The 20,173-nt window shown below is 40.8% G+C and overlaps 1 protein-coding gene across 3 annotated transcripts in view; it reads left to right on the top strand.

Moving 5' to 3' along the window:
- The window catches only part of sox13 (SRY-box transcription factor 13), a 38,222-nt gene extending 18,327 nt beyond the window's left edge, over positions 1-19,895 (top strand). The window contains exons 6-14 of one of the 3 annotated variants that reach the window (XM_072666099.1): positions 537-605; positions 785-896; positions 3,972-4,048; positions 4,311-4,452; positions 6,665-6,786; positions 8,462-8,564; positions 9,113-9,280; positions 12,512-12,728; positions 15,976-19,895. In XM_072666099.1, coding sequence (XP_072522200.1) covers positions 537-605; positions 785-896; positions 3,972-4,048; positions 4,311-4,452; positions 6,665-6,786; positions 8,462-8,564; positions 9,113-9,280; positions 12,512-12,728; positions 15,976-16,216 — 1,251 coding nt within the window. In that variant the 3' untranslated portion in view covers positions 16,217-19,895. Of the gene's footprint in view, positions 1-536; positions 606-781; positions 897-3,971; positions 4,049-4,310; positions 4,453-6,664; positions 6,787-8,461; positions 8,565-9,112; positions 9,281-12,511; positions 12,729-15,975 lie in introns of all 3 variants that reach the window. The other 2 variants (XM_072666100.1, XM_072666098.1) reach the window with 2 other exon arrangements.
- Positions 19,896-20,173: the final 278 nt, after the last annotated feature.

Genomic DNA, 20,173 nt, shown 5'->3' with positions numbered 1-20,173 from the left:
ACTATACTAATATACCACCTTCACCAGTCTGGACTGTTGACACAAAGCAGGTTGTGTCTATGGATTTACACCATCAAAGGTTAAATGGAGATTCATCAGACCAGGCTACATCTGTGTGCTCACTGCAGCCTCAGCTTTCTGTTCTTGGCTGACATTTGTGAAACCTGACATGGTCTGTTGTAGCCCAGCCACCTTAGGGTTTAATGTGTTGTGCATTACAAGATGCTGTTATGCTCACCTCGGTTGTATAGGTGGCTCGAACCACCATTAATTAACCCATTCTGAGTATATTCTAGAGGCCGTTGCTATGAAAATTTCAGGAGAACAGCAGTTCTAGAAATACCCAAACCACCTTACCTGACTGACACCTCAGTCATTTTGAAGATGGCATGATTGTTGATCACATTATTCCCCCTTTATGATGGTTTATGTGAACATTACCTGAAGCATTCAGGTGCATTTCACAAGTGAAGGAACTTGATCCTAGATTGACACACACAGGCTCATTTTCAGATATATTACATAATGTTTTCCAGATTGCCAAGCAGCAACAGCAGCTAATACAGCAGCAGCATAAGATCAACCTTCTACAGCAGCAGATCCAGGTAAGACCTGCTTCATTTACTCACCAAAACACCCTGAGGCAGGACTGTGGGCCTTTATCTCCTCAATCAAATGCAAAAACTTACAAAAACTTACAGCACAATAGCGTCTTAGTAGTCACTAAATGTTTTAAAGCACTGGTTTGAAGTGACTGTGTGCTCTTTGACCCTCGCCTCAGCAGGTGAACTTGCCCTATGTGATGATCCCTGCCTTCCACCCGAACACACAGCCACTGCCCGTGTCCTCTGATGCACAGATGGGCTTGCCCCTTCAGCCCATTCCATGTAAGCCAGGTGAGCGCCTCTAATACGGGACATTGGGTTTTTAGCTTCTCCTGATTGAAATGCATCCCAGACTAAGACAATACAGAACAAAAAAAAAAACAAAAAAAAAACACTGTGGCCCAGGGGTCGCAGGTTTGAATCCTGATGCATGCTGCTTTGCCATCAGTGGCTGTAGTCGGAGAGAGCACATTTGTCCTCTCATCACTGTTAAGCAATGTTGGCTGGCACAGACGTCTGTTAGCTGGTGCAATACAGCTGGGGACTCAGCATTTTCCTCAGAGTGTGTCGGTTGTCCAGTGGTGCTGCGTTGGCAGCAGTTTAAAAAAGAGATGGTGGCCGGTTTTGCATGCATCCAAGGAGACGTATTAAGTCCTTACCCTCCTAGCATCGGAAGCATTGCTAGTGCTAGTGGGGCTATAAACGGGTGGGAAAATTCCAATTTGGGAAAATTTGCTAGACCACTTTATTAATATTTTTAAGTTTTTTGAGTGAGTGTGTCCAACTGTAAAAATATTTTTCTGTGTTCTATAAGCGGTAAGCATTTTTAGCCAGTCTCACCCCTGGATCAGGGTTTAGGCTAGACTAAAATGATTACCAATGATGATTGATTAATAATAATGGTTAATTTAGTCAATGAATAGACTTAATATGTTCTTAATTAATATGACTGCAATGTATTGTGTGCTATAGTAAACACTATTTGAAACACAGTTTGTATTGGTTACCAAACTCAAAATTCTGAACCCTATGGCAGGCTATGGGGGGACTACTCATCAGAGACCTATGGATAAATTAATGAACAGAAAATTTACAAAGGCAACAGTTATAAAGCACTCTAGTACCTCCACTTTAACACTTTAACAAGTTGCTACAGCAACACTGACTGTAGAGCTGAGCCACTGACTGTATATATGATGTGATGTCATCTACTGGTACATTTTGTTCTCACTTGAGGTTGGTGACATCTGGCAACTTATGGAACAATTTACTCTGCGGAAATTTAGTGACGTTCATATGAACAGTCCAGTCATGTATCTATAACAAAGTAACTGCCTAAATCTGAATCTTTGAGCAAGGTAGACTTGATACAAAATACACAAAATGAATGTGACTTTATCATGGTGCATTATTTTAGTCGTGACTGATGTATCTTACTGCAAACACAGTGTAGAGGCTGTTTAGAAACACTCTCAGTTCCTACAAGATACAATTTCTTTCTTTCTTTCTTTCTTTCTATCTTTCTTTCTACTTCCCCATCACTCAATAAATGTCCTTTGTTCCCACATCCTGATACTGTTCATGTCAAAGAATATTTGACCGCCTTGTTGTGTAACTGTTAGCTTTCACACTGCAAGTCCGCGGAGGAACCGGCTTCAGCGGCCTGTTCTTCTCGCACTGATCAAATGCTTTCTCCTTAAAAGATCTGAGAGATTGACCTTAAATATTAACATCCCCCAAGCCTTTAAAGTTCTTGTTTGTACTGGTGTCTCATGGGCAAAGGTCATGGGCTGCGATTTGCGTCTTTTGTTAGCATGTCGCAACGTTCGGCACAAGCTACGTCCCCCAGGTGTTCGTAGGCATTCTATTTTGCTCAGGAACAAAAACGAAAATCTCACAATGATCTGAGCTTATGACCTGAGCGCATCTGAATTTTTCGATTTCTCTTTCTCTGTCCTCTCCTACACATTCATCTCAAGGTCTAATTTTTAAATGGAAGTGCTCATTGTGCGCATTAATGCTCCGAAGCCAGTGTCCCGCTTTTGGTTCTCTTATGCAAACATGACAAGCTTGTCTAGAGGTCAGCAAAGTTGAAACACTTCTCTGCATATGTGCAGTGCGACGCCTACCAAAGGCCCAGGGTTGTCTTTTCATTTGGAGTGTGTATTGATCAACGCGGAGCTTGAGCAGGGCTCAGTGTGCTCCGCCCGCTCCGTTTTCAAGAATGCCATTGTTAAAGCATCCCTGTTCTGCTCGGTACGGCGTGTTCCTTCAAATAAGAACGGCTGGATTCATGATCTTGATGGATAGCAAATGCACATTGTTATGTTTTGAAAGATGTATTCAAAGAACACAACACAGTAGTGCAACTGTAGCAGCTGGTCGATGCTTTTTGCTTTTGAAGGACTTTTGCTTTGTGTTGCTGATGCCTGGGGCAGAAGGGCCTGGTATTATGGACATTAGAGCTACATTGAGCTAATGGTGTCTTTGTGGTCACACTGTTACAGAAACACCCTCAAAAAACCCCAAAAAACACATTATCTTGCATTATTCCTTATTCTTTACATTTATGTCCTTGTGATTAGATAGATGCATGAATGGATATACTGATAGGATGATGGATTGATATATGAATAGATGAATGAATAGGTTCTGATAGATAGACAGATGTATAAACTAGTAGACATATGGATAGATGGACTGATTAGGCAGCTGAAAGGATGGATGGGTGGACTAATGAATTAATAGATAGATAATTGATTGGTATTAGCATGCCCAAGGTGTGCCAAACCATTACACCACTTCCACCAGCCTGGACAATTGACACACAGCAGGTTGCACCCATGGGTTCACACCATCAAAGGTCAAATGGAGATGCATCAGACCAGGCTGGTGGTCTTCAACTGTTCAGTTTTGGGGAGCCATGTGCTCACTGCAGCCTCAGCTTTCTGTTCTTGGCTGACATAAGTGGAACCCGATGCAGAGAATAGATGGATGGATAGATAAATATACTGATGTATGGATGGATAGACTAATGAACAAATGGATTTTATGATTAGGCAGCTAATGGATGGATGGGTGAACTAATAGATTGATGGATGGATAGACTGATTGACAGATAGGTAGAATGATGGATGGTTGGATTGATCCATACATAGATGGGTGGATGGATATGGCTACGAGTTGGTCAGATGGATTGGTAATTTGACAGATATATGCACAGAAATATGGGTCAGAATTTCACAATAAATGGAGCCACAGAAATGGTCCAGAATTATATTTTCATGTTATTTCACTGTGAGTTTAATGTTTGCTTTAAAAAACACTTTCTGAATAATTTGCTTTTATCTTCTTCTCCATTTTCAGTTGAATACCCCATGCAGCTTCTCCCGAACCCCCACTCCACTCCTATCAAAAGATCCAGCAGTACAGTCTTTCGACAGGTATGGAGTCAATTCATTCCAATGGTACTCACTCGGTCCACCACATTTATGGGTTTAACATCTTAAACTTAAACTGTATTCAGCTCACAATTCAGTTGTTGATCTTATGACTAGAGTTTCATACTAGCTACTTGTTCATATTTAACGTACTTAACTAGTTACTAAATAATATATCATTTATGAGGACAAAGCCTTGTGGTTTTAAGGGATTTACATTTTTACTGAGTTGAATTTAAAATTCCAATATTTGTTTGTATTATAGGAGAGCACTCAGCCCCTGAACCTCACAGCTAAACCCAAGACTCCCAGTCCACAGACTCTGGAACTGACCTCTGCCCACCTGCAGTCCAGCTACAGGCCCAGAGAGCTGCCCCACAGCCCCCCCAGACCTGCGCTTAGCCTGGGTGGGTGACAGACACACAGACATGTAATGCCACTGTAAATCTAAGCATACCAACTCCTGAATCTAATCCTGAGCCTGTTTCATCAGATTAACTACATTGGTCACATCTGAATCATACTTTCAACTACAGGGCATAGAAGTCTAGACTCATGTCTTCCATACATCCTAATTAAAAAATGAAAATAAATTTCCATCCAAACCCTCCAAACATGAATTTGTGTACGTCCACTGAAGATCGCTTATTTCTGACCACTCCGCATCTGAAATAACAAAATTACCTTCTTTTTCCAGTTTTTAAAATGTTGGTCAGAATTAGTTTTTTCTATTGTGAATCCCTTTCCACATGATCCTTCCACTTTTAGGTATGGTTCTGTACCTCTCCACTTGTCCAGAAATGCTAGTGTAAAGCATGTCCTTTAGACTTTTCGACCGTAGGGGGAGACCAAAAGAGGGGAAAAAACAATTGTCGCCTAATGCTGCAAAGCGAGCAAATCAGTCTTACTCACTTACTCACTTGCACAAAGCTCTGCAGTCCTGAAAGATTACAGCTTCACAGCAGAAGTGCAGCAGTCCACATACACAATCAATAAGAGTGTCCTTACTGCCTCCTCACTGTATTGTATCACGTATTGATCAGGGCATTGATTGATGTTGATTGTTGTTTGTTGTTCTGATCTAAAGAGCCGTTTTAGTCTGACATGTGGAATTATCAGTATTGAGTTTCTCTTTGTTTCGTCTTCTTGAGCTCCCTCTCTCCATCAGCACATGCTCTTTTACCCAGGAGAGATGGAGAAGGTAACGGCTCGTCGAACTCCTACTCTTTGTGCGATCTTAGTTGATGAGCAGTATTTGTACTTGAGAGAGGGAGAGAGAGCGCGCGAGTGAACGAGAGGCAGAGAGAGAGAGAGGGACATGGAAAAATATCTCCTCACCATCTGATACTACCCAAGAGGTTATCCAAGTGTCATCTGTACCCAAGCTTAAGTGTTTAGTCCTTGAGGGCTGGGCTTGGAGGAGTGTTTGGGGCCCCTGGAGGAGACACTATTCTCCTCACACTACAACACATGCCTGTATTTGAGGCATTGCAGGCAGTTGTCAGCTCCCCAGAAAACCTGCTCCAGAGCTTGACGAGAATGCACCGCTCTCCTTGGGCATGCCTTGTTTACCTCTCAAGTCCAACAAAAGGGATCTTTCTGCCTGTTAATGTGCTCTTCTATATTAATAACACTGGGCCTCATTTATTAATATCTTTCTAGGAAGTGTCTTGAATTTGCTCTTGAGAAAAGTCCAAACAAAAAATGTTTGTCTGAGTTCTTAAGTGTTTTTGAAGCGCAGAATTGTTCACAGCTCTGCTCTTGTAAGTATGGATCCCACTGTCCTTGTAAATTGAACAAAATGTAAAAAATTTAAACAAATGTTAAAGAAAACACTGGTGACTATTAGAAACTTTGTGCAAACAAGTCTGTTTTATGAAGAAATGTCTGCATAAGAGCGATTGGGGGTCAGTTATTTCTTAGTGCTGTGTCAACAAAGCTGACAATGTGTCAAAAATGTATATAACAAAATGGTTTATGTCTTAAACTACATTTTTGAACAACAGAAAAACGCATAAATAGGTCACGTCAGTCAACTTTTTATAGTTCCTCTAAATCAACAGAACAATAGTAAGTGCTTAGTGTTCCTCCTTGCGTTCTGAACAAGCCTGCATACTGACCTAAGGGGGGAAAGTGCATCCAACTATAAAGGTAGACCTGGTTATATTTTATAAACTCGAATTCTACACTCTACACAGTTTTACTTTACTGTCCTCTGGTGGATTTCAAGGGGAGTTAAAGAAATCATCACCAAAGTTGTGATTGGACCACCAGGAAGTTGTTTGGTTTAATTGTGCTAACACTGTCCACCACCGGCACAAGATTGATGCGCCATCGTAGATTGAAACAAATCAACAGTACAGTAAATAAAAGGAATCTATTTGGGAAATTGCATTTCACAGCAGCAGTAACAACACCGGGCTTCTAAGTGTTAAAAGACAACAAGCTTGACGGTGCGCCAACATGTGCCCCTGCATTACCTAAAGAAGAACAAGATAAGTTCATTAGGTATTAGCTGGAAGGAAAGGATGGGAGAGTGACCTTGTGTAAATCTTGCTCTCTTTCTTTCTTTCTCTGCCACTAACCCCCCGCCCCCCATTTCTTCTCTCCTTTCTCCAGGCTTCTTGGGTGAGGGGGATGTTGTGACCCAAGCCATCCATGATGCCCAGCAGCTGTTGCGTGGAGGCCAGGGCCCAGCAGGCCGAGAAAGGGACAGAGATAGGGACAGCAGCACGAGGCTGGTGAGTCAGCATCTTAAAGTGGCAAGCATTGTGTCTCATGCACACACTGTCTTATACACCCAGATACACACAGGGGGTTGTTTTTGTTTAAGGTCTGTGTGTGTGTGTGTGTGTGTGTGTGTGTGTGTGTGTGTACATGTACATGTGTATATATATATGTGTGTGTGTGTGTGTGTGTGTGTCTTCTTATATCACACAATGCTAACAGTGTTGAGTGGATGAATGTTTGTGGACACCTCTTCTAATTAATGCATTCACGTACTTTAAGATTTTAACCCATTGCTGCCACAGATGTGCAAATGCACACACACACGCTTGTCTAGTCCCAGTAGAGAAGTCCTGCCAATAGAATATGACTCTTTGGAGCAGATGGAACCTATGGGCACCGTGCCTAATGCCAGGCATGGACTAGAGGGGTGTAAAGCCCCCAGCACTGAGCTGTGGAGCAGTGGAACTGCGTTCTCTGGAATAATTGTGCTGAATTAGGGATGATCCTGACTTCACAAACACGCTTGTTGCTGATTGCAGTCACATCCTAACAGCAATGACCCAAAATGTAGTAGAAAGCCTAGAGAAAGGTACTCCAACAAAAGCAGTATAAGCTCTTTTAATACCCTTTATTTAAGAAGAAACATTAAATATGAGTCTCAGTACTTTTGTCTGTACAGTGTAGTAGTGTAGTGTAGCCTAATCCTAAACCTAATTCAAATTTTAGTAAGTAAGCAAATAACTAGTTTTTGCCCTTAATTTAAAAAAATATATATATATATTTTATTGGTCCTGAAGGTCTCAATTGTTTTGTCAGAAAATTTTGTCCTGCAAATGTATGAAAACAAACACACAATCTAATATATATATACACATATACACACACACACACACTCCAAGCCCTCCAAGACTCATCAGTGACACTTGGAGCTTTCAGTTAGTCATTGCTGGTCATGCTCGAAGACCAATACTCAGAGCCAAGAATGTGTTAATGGTGTTAATGCCTTTCTCACTGAACACGCAACCTAGGCCAGGCCACCATTGGAGAAATCTTGGGTTGGGGTCAGGGTTGCATATAAGTTTACACTGGGTCACATTATCTCTTTAATAGGGGTTGTGTCTGCACAGCTCCAGCAGGACCAGCTGTTCTTAAACCTCGCGGCGCAAATGGTTTGGTCCTATTCCGCACTCTGAGCCTCTACTTTTTGTGTTGTTGTTGGCGTGGCAATTTCTAAAGGCCCTGACACCTGTTAGCAATACACTTTGTTCCCGCTGTGCTTTCAATTTTAACCGCAGGAAGATATGACAATAATTTACCCTTTGTTTGTCGTGAATGGGGGTTGTTAAGCATTCCTCTCAAACCTGTTCTTATTGCCCGTCACCATTTAGACAATGTCTTCAAGCCCTCCTGAAACAATGTGGCCATGCTGAGCCAAATATGCCGAAGTCCTTAGCAGGAAAAAAGTGTGCTGCTTGTTTGAGATTCTTTGATACGATATTTGAGCATTTTTCCCCCTCAGGGCTCTATCAGTCATCGAGTGTAGGTGTGCCTGTATGACAGAGTTGTAGAAGTTTGTGAAACGTCTTCCTGGTATCTTCAAGTTGTGCGTGTTTGGTTTTCTTTCTTTTTTTTTTTTTTACTTTTCATGACTGTATATTAATAATACTTTTCCTGGCATTTTTGCAGACTGACTATAAGGAGGTGTCCAGAGCTGACCGTCTTCCCCACCGCAGTGAAGATGGGCAGTCCATGCGAACGAACGAGGAGCACCTCAGCAGTGATTCTGAGGGTAAAGAATAGTCCTAGCTACCATATTGCTTAGCTGGGGGACCAGTCCCTTGGTTCTGCTTTCTGGTCCGAGTCCAATTTGTTGATTAGACTTTCCAAATAAACCCCTTAAACTCTTAACGACTTCCCTGTCCAACAACATCCTTTACATAATTGTCCCATAGCAGTTACTGAATAATTCCAACCAGAACATAATTAATTTACATACTTAAAGGGACAGTAACAATAACAACAGGCTGTTTTATTTTAAAGGACTAAAAAAAAGAAATATGAAAAAAAAATAGAAAAAAATTATGAATTAGGACTAGTGGGCCTTGGGGGGAGAAAAAAAAAACAAGATGTGAACCTTTTTAAGGGGTTAACTCAAGTACCCTATTATTTCGTAATAGCAAAACAAAGGGTAAACCTCAAAACCTGTAATTTGCCTTGGAATTTATGACAGGCTTTAGGGTGATAATTAAAGACTCAGTTTGAGGCTTTGAACGAACATAAAGTGCTACAAAAAAGGCACCTGGGACTGATTTCACTTCTCTCACCATGTCCCTTTAGGGCAGATTACCGTTCCTGGAGTTGGGAGCTACAGTGACAGCCGGACCACCTCTTCTGGACATATCAAAAGGCCCATGAACGCGTTCATGGTGTGGGCCAAAGATGAGCGCCGCCGCATCCTGCAGGCTTTTCCAGACATGCACAACTCCAGCATCAGCAAAATCCTGGGTAAGAACTTGAAGTACAGCGTGGTCAAAGCATAGTTGATTTAGTTTAAGTAGGGCAGCAGCGACTATCTGACAGTGTGATAAAATTTGGAATAATTTATAACATTTAGGTGATCTATGAGACAGATTCCGACAGATTGCGGTCTGCTAGAGGAAGAAGCTTTATATATTTTGTTGCTCTCTAACTGATTACAGAATGATCACAGAAGCACAGAGAGCAGCTTCAGAAGACATAATGGTCTAATTAGTTGATTAACTGAATAACTGATAGAAACATTTATTTATTTTATTAATTTATAAAAATTACATTTCTACTGATTGATCGAAATTATTTTCTTAAAGTTTTTAATCCTTAAAAGTAGTTGCGGTCTTCTTTCTGTTTTTCTTTCTCACTTTCTTTCATCCTTATTGTTTGCTGCGTATTAACCCTGAAAGAATTTCACCTCAGCACCTGTTTTGGCCACATTCCATCTCTTTATTTCCGTCTTGGTAGAGCTAAATGTATTGTTCTCTATCTCTATATCTTTTCTTTCTCTTCCCCACCTACCCCCCCCCACCCCCGCCCACCACACCTCTCGCCCCACATTGTTGCCTGCTGATTGTTTGATCTGGGTGTAAATGGTCCTCTATTTTGGCGTGTCACCTGCTGCCGCCTTAAAACCGACTGAGCATTCGAGACTGGGAGGTGGGCAGTGTATGAAATGAACACCCACCACCTGCCCAGTGTGGGTAAATTGTGGGGTTTGGCAAGTCTTGTCCCCCGCTACACAGGCGGAGACATTTTCTGTATTACTTAAAGTCAAACCACAGTGCAATATTTTGAATATTGCAAGTGTTGCCACTTAGATCAGCAGTCATGAAATTTTGAAATATTTGTTGCTTCAAACTTGGCCAATATGAGGGTATGTATTTCTATATCATTGCTGTTACAGTGAGTAACTTTAACAGTGTTTACAGGAAATGGTTTTCTTCTAAATATGAGGATATAGAGGGGAATGTTGAAGGGAAATTCCACAATTCAGTTTCTGCACAAATAAAACGCATTATGCATGAATAAAGATCAATAAGACCTTTACAGAGTCATTCCATCCAAGTTTCTCTAGAACGGAAATGAGTCAGAATTGTTCACAAAGGTGCTGAATGGAATCAGGCGTCTAAAGCGTCTTTAACCCTTTAGCAAATACGGCCTCGCCAGTGGGACCATGATTTGTTCGTTGGATTGGCATGTTCGGCGTAGCTTTACTCCACTGGTTCATCAAACACCTGATTTATTCAACAGACGTTTGCCAGTCATACCGGTCTCACACTTGCTAAAGAAGTTTATCTAAGATGCTAATTGACCTCTGTGTGCTCGAGGATACTCTTAAGTGATGGGTTTCTCTCGTTATTCGCTAAAACAGCACAGAAAACTTTTGCTTTCCCTGTGATCATTTAACCACCCCGTCACACAACCTCAGTAGAACATTTCTGAAATAAAGTGCTGATTCAGAGTTGATTTAGGACGATGTAAACAAACACGGCTGCCTTCACGAGGAGTCATTCTGTAGCTCCACCTTCAATTGTGCAGAAGCTATGGGCGCAAGAACGTGTTTTAAGCTGGAATGTCAGCTTCATGCTGCAAAATAAGGCAATCATGGCAAACCTTGCATTCTTTATATCTTTATATCTCATTTTAAACTGTATACATCAGTCAGATCCAGTGAATACATGAATCAAAGTCATGAAGTCTCACTAATTTATAAAACTTGGCAAAAAACATCTAGAAGAATTAAAAACAAAAAGCCACAGTATTGATAATCTGATCTTTTCTGCACAGTTCTTTTTTGCCTGTTGATTCCCCACATCGTTCTACAGATGACGTACAGCTGAATTGCTGATTTAACGTCACATTGTAGAACTCCAATAGAACTCACCCTGTGCAGAACTTCACTGCCAGCCAGAGCTCACCTACGCAAAGGTTTAATGTCTCTAAAAGCTATAAAAAATGATGAACGAATAATTGTTTTATGATCGTTTTGACAATATTTTTGGCCTAAAAGCAAAATTGTCCTCAAAGACATGTGTGGGTTTACTGGTAGTTTTGGATAGTAAATAAAATTGCTGTGTTTGATTTCAAAACATTTTGACAACTAGTTTCAATCACCACCACTGTACAGAATTGGTATGTTTTACTACAACAAACATGCTTAATTTACATGTACATATACATTTGAAGTTAACTGTATGGGACAGTATGGAAGAAAAACTGGACAAATGGAGAGTGGGAAGGAGTTAAAGAGACAAGGACAGCATCTAACTTGTTAACCAGATTTCAGAGTGGAAAGTTACCTGCTTCAGTGGCAGGTGGCAAGAAAAAAGTTCATTTTAGAGCACAGAGGTGGGGCAGCAGGGGCACGAACTGCCACCTGGCTCCCTGGGCAACAGGAAAACAACACCCAGAGCCACCCCCCTGTTCTCCCGGTGCCTTCCTCCCCTTCTTCCTCTGACAAAACACTCACATTCCATTCCATTGTGCTAAAGCTGAAACACTCACGCCAGCCCTCCACCTCTAAACCTCCTCCCCCCGCTACTAGCACGTCTGAGTCACAGTCCCAGAGCCTCTGCGCTTATACAGATCCTTTGAACTGTTTACTTATCTATCGTCCCCTCAATCATCTTCACTCTTAGCCTGCAGCGCATTTTTCATCTGTCCCGGAGCGCGCATTGTGTGTCTGTCTTTGTGGATACACTCCCTGTTGCATTCTTCTCCAGCATTGTGTTCTTTATTAATTAGCTTGCTGTGCTAAAGGTCACATGACTGTTTTGTGCATATATATATCTCTTTGCTGTCACGCCCAAAACCTTATATCTCCATTGTTGGCATTTTTCACTTATTTATATATATATATATATATATATATATATATATATATATATATATATATATATATATATATATATATATATATATATATAATGATGCTATAATGTGAATCTGGCAGTTGTTCTTTACATCGCACCAAGATTTTATGATGAACAGACCAATAGAAATACTTTGAAATGACTTGAATGTATACAATTTTTAAAGATTGTTTTCCTCCTCCTAGAAAGATGACTTTTATGCACAACAGTGACTATAGTTATTATTAAGTGACTAGTATAATTATAGAAAAATGTTCAGCACTCCTCCTCTGAGGTCCCTTCCTCCTTTACCTGGCCTCGCTCACTCACACCTCTCTGCCACCCTCTTCAGGCTCACGCTGGAAGTCCATGTCCAACCAGGAGAAGCAGCCCTACTATGAGGAGCAGGCCAGGCTGAGCCGGCAGCACCTGGAGCGATATCCGGACTACAAATACAAGCCCCGGCCCAAGCGCACCTGCATCGTAGAGGGTAGGCGGCTGCGCGTGGGCGAGTATAAGGCCATGATGAAGAGCCGGAGACAGGAGCAGCGCGCCTCATACCCACCCAGGTGAGAGATTTGGATATAGGTTCTGCTAAAGGAACATTTTGTTAGCTCAGAAGAGCTCAGGAGCTCAGACAAGACAAATCTAGAGTGGCTCAGGGCAGCAATTCACTAATTTATCCTAATTACTAACTTTCACATATGGTTTATTAGTTAATTCATTACTTCATACATTACAGCAGGGGTCTCCAACTCGGATTTCCTCGGGGCAGTTATCCAGGCAAAACACCAACACCAAGGGAGTCTTTTTGGAAGTAAATATTTCTGTGAAAAACTTCTCTCCAACTTCTCTTTCCATGATGCACAATCAGTGACCTCATTCATGTCCTTAGTGGTACTCCAAGACATTCCATGCTCTGGACATAAAGATAGCAGTTCTTCGTGGCAAGTAATTTATTCCTCTGACAAATATAGCGAGTTGATCATTAGCATTCGCATCTGTACTCTCACTAAGTGCAAGCAAAAAGGCACTGAATTGAATGCACATCATAAATGTCACCAGACAACTCGCTGATCTGCACTGCCATTGTTTTTGCGGTCAGGCTTACACTTCTAAGTAAAGTCACCTTTCTATGTACAGGATATGCACAGCCTGAAGCATGCAGTTTTTCAGAAACTGTCCCTCTGTAAACGACTTGCTTTCGTGATGAGCTCGCTCACCACACAGCTTGCCTCAACTGCTGCATCATATTTTTATTTTTTGCTCAGTAAACAGTTCTGCTGCAGGGACAGACCTCAGCGGCGTTGAGTGATTCGTCCCTCCCCTCTCCTCTCTCTCATACCTAGCATACTGCTTTACATACATGTTTAGCTGTGTAATGGTGTTTGAGATTGGACATAAACTATGCTTTTAGTGCCGTAAATGGTGTTAGCACCTGTGTGTAGTGTGAGACGTAGGCTGGGTTTAGCCTGACTGAGTAATTTGGTGGGGGGGGGGGGCACGAAATAATAAATGAAGGAAGAAGATATAAATATATAAATAATAAAATCAGTTTGCAGGTGGGATTTATGCCTAATGAAAGCCCGTTAAACTGATTCATAGGTCTGATGTGACCTTTGGGCTGGTAATGCATCTTATACATGTGCAGAGCAAGTTCACGAAGGGCATACAGTAAGCTGCTGAAGTTATGGTGAGAAACCTCATGATGCTAATGGTCTTATAAGCTCCACACACTGTAAATGTGGCTTGCTTGTGGTCTACATCAGGAGTGTCCAGTCTTATCCGCAAAGAGCTTGGCTATAGCTGGCGTGGCTGCAGGTTTTCATTCCAGCCAAGCAAGGCACATGTAATCAGTTGTTTGAAGACTCCCCAATTGATGAAGGAGTAATCGCCTTCTGTCCAAGTAAATATGTCCTCCTGTTCATGCACAAATGAATTACTTATCCAAACAGTGTCTTTTGAGGCAAGTATGGAGTTAGATATGCAGTTTGCATGACAATTTATTGCTGGGACATACACTTTCATGACTACATTGGTCTTAAAACTCCAGTGCAAAAGTTAATGGGCAAAGTTCAGACACAGCCAACCTAACTAACCAAACATGGCTTGACTGACGGATTGCTTTGTACGAGTGTGTAAATTTAATTTAAGACAGTATTTTAAAGGAGTACTTTTAATATCGTAAAACCTCTCCTAAACATCTCTATCCGCTACACCTGTAGCACAACCCCTGTTCCCACTGATGATCAAATTAAAGAATTTCCATGTACTTGGCACAAAAACAGTGGGGGGGAAAACATTTGACTCAGAACAGACTTATAATAGAAGCTAATGAGCAGGTACTGAAGCATGTGCCTACAGGCTTCTATTATAAGTGAATTTTGAGTCAACAGCTTTTACATGGAAATTATTGTCTAAGGCCACTGTTCCTAACCTTTTGCCGCTTGCTGCCCACACAGCCACAAAAGGCCTCCCAAGATTTAACCAACCCAATAGTTTATCTTGTAAAACAAATAAAACTTAACAGTTACAATTTGAACAAGCATTACATCTCTGGTGACAAACTGTGGTTTCTTGTCAAGCCACAGCACTGTGGAGATTAGCGTTTTCCACAAAAGCCTCCCTGATTAGCTGATGAGTTAAAATAGGTGTGTGAAATGAGGAGGAACACTAAAGTCTGCAGTGTTTTAACCCACTAGGACTGGTATCCGACACATGTTCAATAAAGAACCTCATAGTTTCTTGGAACTTGTCATAAAGGTCCTGACAGTACCCAGTTTGTACTGAGCATTAAGAAATAAGTCTATTAGTCTGCAAACGACACATTTCACATTGAAAGAGACACATTCACATAAAAGAGAACTATGAGAAAATGTAGAACTGGATGTAGAATGTAGAATGTAGAAACTGGATGTTTGTGTTCCATGTCCTCTCCACAAACAACATCCTAAAACATTTTCTAAATCTGGTGAAACAGAGAACAAACTACATTCATTATCATTAGTTCCAGATCTTTCCATTTCTGTAAGTACATTTAATAAAAACAGGCGGAATCGCATGCGGACTGTTTAAAAACGTGAAGCATGCACAGAGATGAGGAGCCTGTTGGTATTTTGTTATAAAGTCTTGAAACCTAGGAGGGGCAAAATGCAAATATCCACTGAATATTAGATATTAGATTAAAAGGTTAGCCAAAATATTTTTTTGGATTAAAGAACTGTACTAGACCTTAAAATGTTGATTAAAACTAAAACTTACTAAATTGCAAACAGATATTAAAATTAATATAATATTTTAGTCAACATTTTTTATTAATTTGACTGCCAAAATTAACACTGCCAAGCACCAACCTATTGAACCTTGAAAGAGGTGAACAGTTATACCCCTAGTTTGTATCTGTTTAGCAGAATGGAAAAATTACAATATTTGACATCTGTTTTTATGTCTGATGTTATTGTGTTTTTTATTTAAATATAAAAATATAACCATTTAAATATTTGTATTTATTTAAATAAACATGAACCGTTGACTTGCTCTGAAAATATAAACCTCTAGGTAGTTTTGTTTTTTTGGATAATTATCACAACAATAAAATTTTTGAAAAAAAGAAGAAGAAAAAAACCTCAGTACCACTACATCCCACTAGGGAGCTGCAGCCCACAGGTTAAAAAACACTTTCTGTTGTATACACTACAAATGTAGTAAATGTTGGATCAGTCATACACTACTCTGAATTTGCTCTGAAGTAAAGACTTGAAAGGCATGTGGGTGGATATTATAATTTATCTCTCTCTCTCTCTCACGTCCTTCCAGCCAATCGGAGCAGCAGCTGCACTACCCATCAGCCGAGGGTCAGTACCCCAGCACCCCGGTCTCCATGGCCCTGCCTCTGCACCCAGCGCTGCTGGAGCACTACCTGCCCCGTCCCTTGGAGCCCCCGCATAGCCGAGGCCTTGATGAGCCAGAGGCCAGAGCCAAACAGCCTTACAGCGAGGGAGAAGACAGCGACGGTGGAGAACGGAGCGAAGGAGAGCTGGTGGTCCTCACTGACTGAGTGAGAGATATATAGAGAGAGAAAAAGGAAACAGACTTTCTGTACATGCTGTGAGGAAATGTTTTGGTTTGGGTGGCTGGTGGGGGGTTCTTTTTGAAGTGGTTCAATTTGAGGATCAGTTCGCCGAGGAGTGAAGCTTCACGTTACGTAGACTATGTTACTAAACTCCAGCAGCAATGACCGATGTTCAGGGAAGCTGTAATTAGCCGAGAAGCCTGACCAAAGCCTGCTAAATCAAGGTTTGGTTTTTACTGCGTTTATCAAACATTCAGTTGCACCTGTTGTTGACTATGGCTAGCTCTTGAGCCTTTTTAAGACCTTCAGTTAAGAGGGCTTTAAAATGCAGATGACCATCACATTTTTTCTTGTTTATTTTGTCAAAGGGATAAACGTGAAACCCTTCAGGCTTAGTGGTGATGGAGTAAAAAACAATTCAGGCAACCAGTAGTACTGTATAATATACTGATACGGAAGTACATTGAGAGGATGTCACTGTACCATGAGTTGTTTTATTCAGATCTTAATCACATGAGTAAAAACACACACATCAGTAGCCATTTAATTTACTAATGTGGTCAAAAGTTTGTATACACTCATCATGGACATGAATGTCATAGCAATATTGGGCTTTCTGTGATTCTTTGAACTGTTCTTTTTCTGGGCCAGAATGAGTGCACAGCATTCATAGTAATGAATATGGCGCTGTGTTATTACTTTTCTCGGTTTTCTAAAATCACAATTATACACATATGGTCAGAAGACTGAATGTTTAATTTCCTGTTAGTGATCATGATTGGCTACAGCTGGTAGCCTCTCTGTGACCATATAGAGAGCACTCATCAGATTGTTGGGTTGTTGGGCCACGGTGAAGGTAAAGGTGAAGTTAAAGGTAAGGCGTTCCGCCCCAAGAACACTTTACCAACTGTTAAACATGGTGGTGGTAGCATCATGCTCTGGGGCTATGTTGCTGCCAGTACAACTGGTACATTGCACCTAGTGGAATGAGTAATAAAGAAGGGGACAGATACACCTCAAAGGTGGTTATGGAATGGATAAAGTGACCAAATATCCAGCCAGGTTTCAGACCCCCCCCCCTCCTCCCCCCAATAACACCAACTTCTTGTACCTTTTTCTATTAAAGATGTACATTGTACACTCATCTGCCCAAGAATCCACCCAGAGACGTAATTGAAAGCCCAAGAATGCTGTAACATTCATATTCATGATGAGTGTAAGTAAACTTCCGACCACAGCGCTAAACTTTCAGTAATCTCGCCACTTTCATGCAGAACCTTTAGAAGTTAGGACTAAGGCACACCACGCAAATTGCACTTTTCAGTGATGAACACCTGAATCATTTTTAGGCACACAAAACCCAAATCGGAGTACAAATTTCCCTTGGGTGTATATATATATATGCAAAAATCTGACCGTAAAAGGAGGTTGAGCAGCAGTATGTGAAATATCACCTTTTTTCTTTTTCTTTTTTTAAGATTGAAAACAAAAGCAAAAACTTCCAAACCTACAAACAGTTAAGAGTGATCTACAAGTTTAAAAAGTATTTTTTTTTTTTTGTTACATTTCTACACACTTCAGTGGAGATGCAACCAGAGACCTTCAGAGTGGGTTGATGTGAAAGGGTTAATTGTGGGTAAACTTATCGATTCTGGTTTCTTTACAGTGGTGGTGACAGGAACCAGGGGTTGTGATATTAACAACACAAATGCTGATATTTTATTTATCTATGCAAAATTACCAGTGAATTTACATGTCTTTGCTTTTATATGTCAGATCGATAGTGATAAAGTGATCAATCACAAAAAATGGGTTTCTGTAGCAACGGTTTTGCTTTATAGTGCCTTGCTTGTACCTATTGCCGTGATTGATTTAAAAAAAAAACAACAAAATTTTAGTCCAAATCTTAATAAGAAAAAAATATTGTAAATACTGATTCAGGAATTAGGCAGCATATTAATTTAACCATGTAATCTAATGATTTTCTGTAATGTGATGTAGCTTTCAAGAACTATGTAACCACTATGGCCCAGGGGTCGCAAGTTAGAATCCCAAGCCATGCTTCTTTGCCATCAGCGGCCAGAGTCAGAGAGAGCACAATGGGCCATGCCCCCTTATCTTCTCTCCTTATTAGTCTTAAAGGGATGTTTGGCGGCATCGACGGCAGTTCGAAAAGAGGCTGACTTTGCATGCATCAGAAGAGACGTGTTAAGTCCTTACCCTCCAAATTGGGAGCAGTTGGGAGCATTTCTAGTGCCAGGGGGAGCTATGAATGGGTGCGCTGTTTGGCAGAACCATATTGGGAGAAAAAGGCAAAAAAACATTTCACAAACCAGACGTTTGGTTTCCTTTCACCACTACTGCGAACAGTTCAGACTGGACAAGTTTCTCTAAAAGGGTACATTTCACAAAAAACCTACTCTGAATGACTTCTTTGTGTTGTGTTTTTTTTCTCATCTTGATAATTAAATTATACAAAAATTCTGAAGCACTTGTGGAACTCCCCTTTAAGATATGCTGGGCCAAATGAAGCTGTTAAAGCTACGGTTTGCTTGGTCCTGCGTTATTACCATTGTTAATGCCACCAAGGCTTTCCGGCAAACACTTCCCCTGCCTTAACTTAGAGTTCCTGTTAAGAGTGAGCCGAGGTACTTTCCACGCCTGGAGAGCAGAAAGATAAACATCCAGACACGTTTTCTGTGCAGAAAAAGGGAATGGAGGTTTCTTTCTGGTCTTGGCCAGGAATCATTAAATCCCCTTGACTTTAAACTGGAGAATTTTGGAGCCTTGCTTCAACTAGCTGCTTTCTGTAAAAAAGAAATATATATATATCCTCTGTCTAGAAGTTCTGTCTCAAAACTGCCTCAGTCAGTTGTCAGTGACCATCTGTCTCAATGTCAATGGCGCCCTCTTGCTGTTCAGAATGGGTACTGCACTGAAAGTGGCTCGTTACTCATCTGCCAATCTGTGATCGCTTCTTATCAGCCCATCTTGATTCAGTGCTGGTGTGAAAACTGAGGCACGCATGCAGAATGCACTTTTAGTCAAAAAACCCCTGAATCGTTGTTTTTAAGACCCGCAAAACCCAACTTCGAGTACAAATTTCCCATGGATGTAAATATGCAAAGTTTTCTAAACTGAGGCCTAGCTTTTTTGTCCCAGCATTTTCTTTTCCTTTCTCTTTATATGTGTGTATATAGTGTGAGTTTGCGTTTAAGTATGTAACCGTTTGAATCATCATTCCACCTCATCGTTCATGACTGTGCCCAAGCTGTGGGAGCTAAAGTTTGACTAAAATGCCATGAGATTTTAAAGCATAATTTAAATTAAGTGACTAAAGCAACGCAGAGGAAATGGACTATCATCAGCTGGCATTTACAACAAAATGCTGGAAGTGTGTGTGTGTGTGTGTGTGTGTGTGTGTGTGTGTGTGTATATAACTTCAAATAGGAACTGATAACGTTTGTATCTTACTTGTTGAATGAGAGAAACAAAAAAAAGAGTCATAATTTGGTCTACTGTTGGAAAACCAGCTGTTGTAAATATAGATAGACTTTATTTTGTTTATAAAAGTGTATAATTTAAAGGTGTACATTTTCCCTGTTTGTTTTGTGGTTTGTTTTGTTTTTTTGAAGCATAATAAAACTGTCGTGTTCCTTTTGCACTCTGGTTTGGTTACGTGGTATTTACTCACATTCTTAAAAGTAAACGTCTGGTGCCAAAGCCTAAAGTTCACTACTTTCACATTACCTCAAGGAAATGCACAACAGTGTCTCACACTGTAGAAGGTGGTAATGTAAATGTGGCCCCCAGTTTACCACAAGTGAAAGCTTTCTCTTCATTTTCAGTCAGCCCATCCAGAAGGTGGAAATGTAGGGTTTCTTCACTTTGGTGCTTTTTTTTTCTTTCGGTTTTTACTGCTGAGTTTTCTTCTTGAAAGCA

Source organism: Salminus brasiliensis, chromosome 21, assembly GCF_030463535.1.
Source record: "Salminus brasiliensis chromosome 21, fSalBra1.hap2, whole genome shotgun sequence".
NCBI classification, from domain to species: domain Eukaryota; kingdom Metazoa; phylum Chordata; class Actinopteri; order Characiformes; family Bryconidae; genus Salminus; species Salminus brasiliensis.
The sequence above is the reverse complement of the archived record's forward strand: the minus strand, read 5'-3'. Positions and strand labels throughout refer to the sequence as shown.